This window comes from Lingula anatina, chromosome 4 (assembly GCF_051362555.1).
Source record: "Lingula anatina isolate TDL-2025a chromosome 4, LinAna3.0, whole genome shotgun sequence".
NCBI classification, from domain to species: domain Eukaryota; kingdom Metazoa; phylum Brachiopoda; class Lingulata; order Lingulida; family Lingulidae; genus Lingula; species Lingula anatina.
Genome location: NC_141770.1, coordinates 1,073,307 through 1,080,944, shown reverse-complemented (window position 1 = coordinate 1,080,944; position 7,638 = coordinate 1,073,307). Strand labels below are relative to the sequence as shown.

The 7,638-nt window shown below is 38.9% G+C and overlaps 1 protein-coding gene across 1 annotated transcript; it reads left to right on the top strand.

Moving 5' to 3' along the window:
• Positions 1 to 209: 209 nt before the first annotated feature.
• On the top strand, positions 210 to 2,330 carry LOC147762014 (uncharacterized). Its single transcript, XM_087010569.1, has one exon. It carries the CDS (start codon positions 210 to 212, stop codon positions 2,328 to 2,330), a length of 2,121 nt encoding a protein of 706 aa, XP_086866695.1.
• The last annotated feature ends 5,308 nt before the right edge of the window (positions 2,331 to 7,638 follow it).

Sequence of the window (7,638 nt, the reverse complement as noted above, 5' to 3'; positions counted from 1 at the left end):
AAGACTAAATAAAAGTAAGAATTTTTAGTTAGTTTTTCGAAGTATTCATTGGATATGTTTTCATCATCATCATCACCATTATTATTATTATTATTATTATTATTACCTTGTTTTTCAGTCTCATTCAAGACGAGTTCAAGGAAAATGTGGAAAACAACGTAAAAAGTTGTTGGGAGAACCATAACATCAGTGACAATGAATTATTGGATATGGTCAAAGAACACATCCATAACAAAGAAGAAAGCGTGTTCAGGAAAAGCAGACAAACTCAGATCAACAAACTTGATAGACTACAGGGAAGAACATCACTGAAAGACAAAAAGGAGTCCATTGACCTATCTGGCACACAATTAAAAAAGTGGGTCAAAGTGTTGTCAAAATACCAACCCACAGACACAGAAATCAAAGTATTAGCAAAAGGCCTCAACTATGCCATTGCCCCAAGAAAAACTCCAACAAAAGAAATAATTGCTACTACAGAGGTGATTTGTGAACAACTACACCTCCCTCCAGAGGAAGCTGATACCCTAAGGCATGAAGTTGTGAACATCATCAAGAATACCAAGCCTCCAAAGGACAACCTCAGCCATGAGGAAAGGAAAGCCCTGAAGTCACTAAAAAGCAATAAAGAGATAATGATTGTACCTGCAGACAAAGGAAAGTGTGTAGTGGTAATGGACAGGGACAATTATATAGAAGAATGCAAACACCTGTTAGATGATCACACCACATACAAAGAGATACCTGAGGATCCAACCAAAGTAATGAAGGGCAGAATACAAAGGAAATTGAGGGCACTGAAGAATAAGGGATATTTAGACCAGATCACCTATAACAAAATATACCCTACATCGGATGCTACTCCGAGATTTTATGCAACACCTAAGATCCACAAAGACCCCATAAAAATGCGTCCTATTGTCTCTGGTATCAACTCCATTACGTACAACCTTGCAAGATTCCTAGCAGATCTTCTGAAACCTTTAGTAGGGAAGAAACCAAGCCATATAAACAACTCACAAGACCTGGTGAAAAAAGTGGAAGAGATCACTCTGGAAGAGGGGGAGGTGTTAACCTCATTCGACGTAACAGCCCTATTCACCAGCGTACCAGGCAACGAAGTGACAAATATGGCAGTAGAAAGGGCCAAGAAGGATAAAACCTGGAAAAACAGAACACTGCTTCCTCCAGAGGACTTTGGGGACTTACTAAAGCTAACAATTGAGACAACCTACTTCCGGTACCAAGGGCGTATTTACGAACAGGTATATGGAATGGCAATGGGCTCTCCACTCTCTCCTGTCCTGGCCAACCTATTCATGGAAGAGTTTGAAGAGAAGGCACTAAGAACAGCCACCCACCCACCAAAATTTTGGGCCAGATACGTCGATGATACAGGGGTTATAATACAGAAACAGCACGAGGAGGAGCTTTTCCGACATATCAATGCACAACATGACAGCATTAAGTTCACAATAGAAAGGGAAGATGACAACCAGACATTACCCATGCTGGACTTACAGCTTATTAGGAAGAATGATAACATCACAACAGACATTTATAGAAAACCTACGCATACAGACCACTACCTTCAGTGGACATCCCACCACCCTGTCCAACAGAAGATAGGAATCATCAAGACGCTGATGCATAGGGCAGACACACTGATAAAAGAGAAACCCAAGGTAGAGATAGAGAAGGAAAAAATCAGAGTGGCTTTTAGAAATTGTGGTTACCCAGAATGGGCTATAAAAGAAGGGGAAAAGAAAGGAAGAGAAAAACAACAAAGGCCCGAGAACATGACTGAAAAAGAAAAACCCAAAGGATATGCAGTACTACCTTACATGAAAGGGGTTAGTGAAAAGCTAAAAAGAGCATTCAGAAAAAGGAATGTAGTATTACACCATAAGGCAGGACAGACACTAAGAGGCATCCTAGTATCCCCAAAGGACAAATTAGACCCAGGAGAACAGTGTGGAGTTGTATACCAGTGTGAGTGTCAGGTGTGTGGAGAGAAATACATCGGAGAGACAGGACGTTCCTTAACTGAAAGAATCGCTGAACATCAAAAATCGATCAAAAAACATGATAAAAAATCTGCCCTCAGCCAACACCAGGAACAGACAGGGCATTGTATAACATCAACAACCATAGAAGACATAATAATCTTGGAAAGAGAGCCACGAGATCTACACCGGAAAGTTCTTGAAGCAATTAACATCCGCTTACATGGGGCCAAGTTGAATCGGAATGATGGGACTGAGCTACCCAACCTCTACCTACCACTCCTAAGGGAGGGGCAGGCAAGGGGGGGGGATCTGACCAAATAGCACACCAGAGGGGGTAACAGGTTGTCATACCTGTCACAACCTCATTCCCTGATGAAATCTGACTGCAAGCAGATGAAATATTGGATGGTAAGATCAAACTAATATAAATAGCTATAGACAAAAGAATCTTCACAAGTCTATTATAATAACATAGCTAATGAAACTGTTCTACACCCTAGTACGGTAGCTTTACAGTCCTCCCTGAAGAACAAAATCCAACTTTTAGCATATTTAATTTTGCTAATTAATTAAGATATGAATTGAAAAATAAATAATATCTGTAACAGACAGACTCTCTTTGTGGTATAAAAAGCCTTTATTGATATAACTAAAATTTCACCCTGTAATAAACGGTGTCATATAATTAGATACAATGACATTTAACAAAGCCGAATTTCCATTCTTCTGTCACATTCCTGCGTTATATACTTCATCTCGTCTAATAGGGCCATTAAGCTGAATTTCGTAGGAAGAGTTCCTTAAATGTAACCCCTCATCGTTTTCCGCGGCGATGACCGAATTTAAGAATTTTTCATAGAAGCTGGCGGGTGAAACATTATTAAAGAGTTTCTGGTAGTCTCTTTGCCATCTTGTAAGCACTTGCCTAGCTTTTATCAGTTATTATTTTCTTGTCATCAACAACTTCCCAGGTACCGTATTGCGCCTCTTTATATCCAACTTTCCTATTTGTTTCTAGAACTCGCAATAATTCTGTTTACTTTCAGCGCAGGGCTTATCCTTTTGGTGTTTACGCGAATAGCTTTTTAACTTTCGATCGAAAGATATTTGATCACATTTTTTTTTTTGTTTTAACCTTCGTAGTTACATAATTTTTACATCTGATCCACTCTCTGTGATCTGTTGGATTAGTTTATTATTGAACTACCGACCTTGGTCTGACCGTATTGTCTGTGGGAACCCTAAACTTAAAACGAAAAACGCTAAGATTTATTTATGGTTCATAAACAATGAAATGAATGTATACGTATAAATACACTCGTAGAAATAAGCATATGGCAGGCGTTCTCAATTATTTTGTCATTAAAAAACTTAAAACCCATAATCATTGGATTTGTAGTAGTATTAATAGGCAGTAAGTAAATCATACAAAGTTCAGATGATTTTCAAGTATGGTATTTAATGTTTTAAAGCAAGTTTCATGTGCCAAATTTAAAACTACACCAAAAACAAATCAAGCAAAAAATTTGCAACACCAGTTGCCTCTTTAGATTGCAATGCCTGGAGGTGTGCCATCTTTGAATAGTAACAAACCACAGTGCAGATGTACAAAGTGTTATTAGTGGTCTCCTTCAGAGGGCCAATCAAATCTATTCCAATCTGAAAAAAAAAAATAATGATAGTGTACGAACTATGTTTTCTTGAATATTGATGAAATTCAAAATTACTTTTATTTAGAAAAAAAATCATAAATATAAGAAAATAGCATCTGCTGGTGTGCTTTCTTGACAAACAAGCCTCGAGCATGAAATGTGTGAGTGCTATCTGCATGGATAATAACGATGTAAGGGCCCCTTTACACTGGACGGCGTCCTTTCTGCGTCCAGCAGTACGGCCCCATTTGAGAGTTAAAAAATTATAATACTTTACGTGCCGACAACTGGCCGGTCATTGAGCATTCATTCTGATACAAAATCAATGATCGTGCCATCTTATTAAGACCACAGCGATGCCAAATTTCATGGTGGCAGAAAGGACGCCGTCAAGTGTAAAGGGGGTATAAGGAACAAATATTTCTTACCATATTCCAGGCTTCTGGCGTTGTGACAGGTATTGGTTGGAGAGGTGGGTCATTTTGTTTATATTTGTGTGTTGCCTTCTGGCAAATTGCGCAGCAGGCTATGAATTTTCTAACATCCTCGACCATATTACGCCAGTAGTACCTTTTCTGAAGCTTATCAAGAGTTTTATCCCGCCCGAGATGTCCGCCTATAACAGAACATTACGTATTATTACAGTTGTTATTAACAGACATCATAGTGTTACAATTATTATATAAATATATATCATGGTATGTAATTAACGTTTCTTAACACAACACGTGCGCACACACTGTTGCTCACATGAAGATACGCCCGCACAAATATGCATGCCTATGACCGAGGAGTGCATGTTAGCCACAATGTCCTTTATTTCTTCCTGGTTTGTCATAACTTTTCTCCATGATGTTTCAGTTATCATTGAAGAGGTGCCTTCACCCCCTGATTCATCATTGGTTTCAACATTTTGTTTGGGTTTTTATCCTGCACTTTTTAGAAATGTTCTCCTCTTTCGAGCTAAAAAAAAGATAATTCATAAATAAAGATAACATTTCCAAACGCATATCAAGCATTGAAAACAGCAATTAACATTTTGCTAAACCAAATAATATGCGTACTGAAAGTATATATCCACTCATTATATTTGCTAGAGCATGCTTCCTAATGTCTTTAGGCCGCCGACGTGCGTTGGAAGTGACAATGGTTTTGTGGACATGCTGTACTGGTAATAGAAGTCCACGGAAAACTTTAAGGTTAATATGAATTTTAAGAAAATGATTTACCTTGTAGTTATCGTTACTGGCTCTTCTAATTACCCCTTTTTCTTTGAGTGAAGCTTCTGGAGAAAATTTATCTTCCCTGAGATATGTCAAAATTGTTTGAATATCTAGCTTCGTGCATCTCTTCGCAGCTACTGCGTGGGGGTGACGCACGTGCGACGCATTCCCAATGTGCTGTCCACTTTGTTCTTTAGTTCAGAGGGCTGGTGTCTTACTCAACACGCAAATGGCATTTGCTTCTTCATTGCTTGCGACGTGCGTCTTGCACTACGCGCGTCTCTCTTGCTAACTCCGGGCGAGGGGAGCAAGTTACGCTTGCGGCCTTGCTGTTCGCAGACTATTCGTAGAATCTTTTCGACATGTCCAACATCCTCCGTACGTGCTTACGGGCTGTCGGCTAGCTCGAATTTGCGTAAGGACTTGTGTGGGACGTGAGATTCTGCGCAAAATCTGGACGCAAACAGCCCGTAAGAGCCCGTGCGGCCGGTTGTGACCGAGGCTTATGATATGCTTGTCATTCTCGCCTATTTTACCATTAAGCACGCAGATGTTTATGTCTGTTAGTAAATTTAAAAAGTGCGTTCCATGGCTATTCGTATGCTCATCTAAATTTTTACGCGGTTCTATTTCATCAACAGCCTATCTCGATCTCGTCTGCAGGCGCATTGAAGTCACCATAAATTATTATATTTCCCAAATTTTGGTAACCATATATATCTGTTGCAAGCTTTAAAAATGCTTTTCAGTGTCAGTTTTAGGAGCGTGTTCTCTGGGGGAAGGTAACATACACCCAAGAAAAAGTTGTTTTTTTCTGTTTGTGCTTTAGAAAACAACAACTCCTTTCATCTCACAGTCAAGGACTTTAACGTCGTAGGTTGATACCAATCTTTTCCGTAGTAAACAGCCAACTCCACCCGATCCTCTATGCGCATTAACAAGCAGATTGGTGCGGGTTTTTATCAATCCAGAAATAATCATCAATTTGTAATTCATCTTTCCCTTGCAAAAATGTTTCGGCGAGGCAACAGATATCGTAATCTTGTTGTTTTACGAGTGTTTCACGAAATAATATTGGTCTTTGGCCACCCGTTGCAGTTTCAAAAACCGAGCGTTAGACACCCCTGCTATTCTGCGTCTTCCTGGCGCCACCGGCGTTGTCCTTGGCACGGATCTGCTTTAGATTGCTGATAATCGTTTCTGACCAAGCGTCCATTCACTCATCTATAGTCTTTTTCACATCTTATCTGTGTCAGAATGGTGCGCTGTAATACATGTCATTATCTCATCACTATCGTTGTCATAGGCTCTATGCACTTGTGCGTGTGCGATCACCGTATTGACGTGATGTATTGTGTCGTTTACAGCCATCCTTTTGGTGTTAAAAGTGTTCAGTGTGTATAGGTAGAGGTCGATTTGGCGGTGTCACTAGATATAGTCAGATTTTTGTTTTGTTTTGTTTTGTTTTTCAAAGAATATTTTTAGAAGCTTTCAATAATGTTGTCAGCCTAGTCTTGGTTAGTTCATATGTATATAACTTAAAAATCAGAATTCTTCGTAGCGTTCGAATCACATAAAATCTTAATATGGCGTAAGCCGTACACGACCCAGTCTACTGTTACTGACATGCGCATAAATGTGTCTAATACTAGTACTAGTGCAGCATACTTTTAAAGTTTTGACATCAGAGCACAGACATAAAAGACAGTTAACAGGTAAGCCAAAATATCTGGATCTATCATAAATGAAAACTTAAAAATTAAGACTCCTTACTTAATCTTTAAGATCGCTTCATACCAGTTTAAGTCTAAAATTGCACTTTAAGACCAATTCAGACCCACTAATGTACACTGTATGTCCAACACCACTATAAGGACTGCGCAATGGCTACACCAAAATTAGTTTTAAAGCAGAAAGGGGCTTGTGTTGTGGCATCGATTTTCGATTGCAAGGTATTCTTACTTCAAAATTCAATCTCCGGGTCAGCCTCTTTTCGTCTTTGTCTCGTCTGCACGAGATGACGTCAGCTCAAGGCGGGAAAGGCAGCTCCAGGCGGGACAGATCTGTGACGTTCGAGACATGTGGCTTTCAAATATGGAAACGCCCCAGGCAAAATGTTGCCGAACACACCCCTAGTATGACTACAGTCAGAATTTCTGATAAGGGTTATACAGAAATCGTGATCGAGTTGCCAATACTGAAATCTAGAAACTAAGTACCTACTTGTACCCAGAACAAGAAAAAGGTGACTGTTTTTGGTTGACATGATTTGGTGTCGAGATAAGCGTCTTTCGCTCCTTCCTTCTCTGGGATTTTATTATCTCACACACACAAGCAGACCCCTTTCCTCCCTCTTGTTTAAAGCAATAATAACTCTTCGTTTCGGCCAAAAAATGAATTTTCCTGGAGTAAACAACAATTTTCCCATTCTTACCAATGATTAATGAATTCATTTTTACATTAAAAATTAGTCCCAGTTTTTTTTTCTAAAAAGTTTGTTTTTTTGTTAAAATCTCTTAAGAAATTTTAACAGTCTATAGCCATCAATGGAGGTCACGTGGTCTAAAGACAAGCTCAGATATCAGAATAATAGCTATAACTGCTGTTTTTGTGGTAAAACAGAATATATTATATTTCTATGAGTTACTCACAATGTTTTTATTGTGAAATATACATACAAAGAGTTATTATGCCTTTAAGTGAAATGTACTTGAATGTGAGTGTAAAGGATAATGTTTTTTTTCCAAAGGCAAA

Coding starts and splice junctions, on each gene's coding strand:
- LOC147762014 (XM_087010569.1), top strand. CDS start 210: ATGGTCAAAGAACACATCCATAACAAAGAAGAAAGCGTGTTCAGGAAA.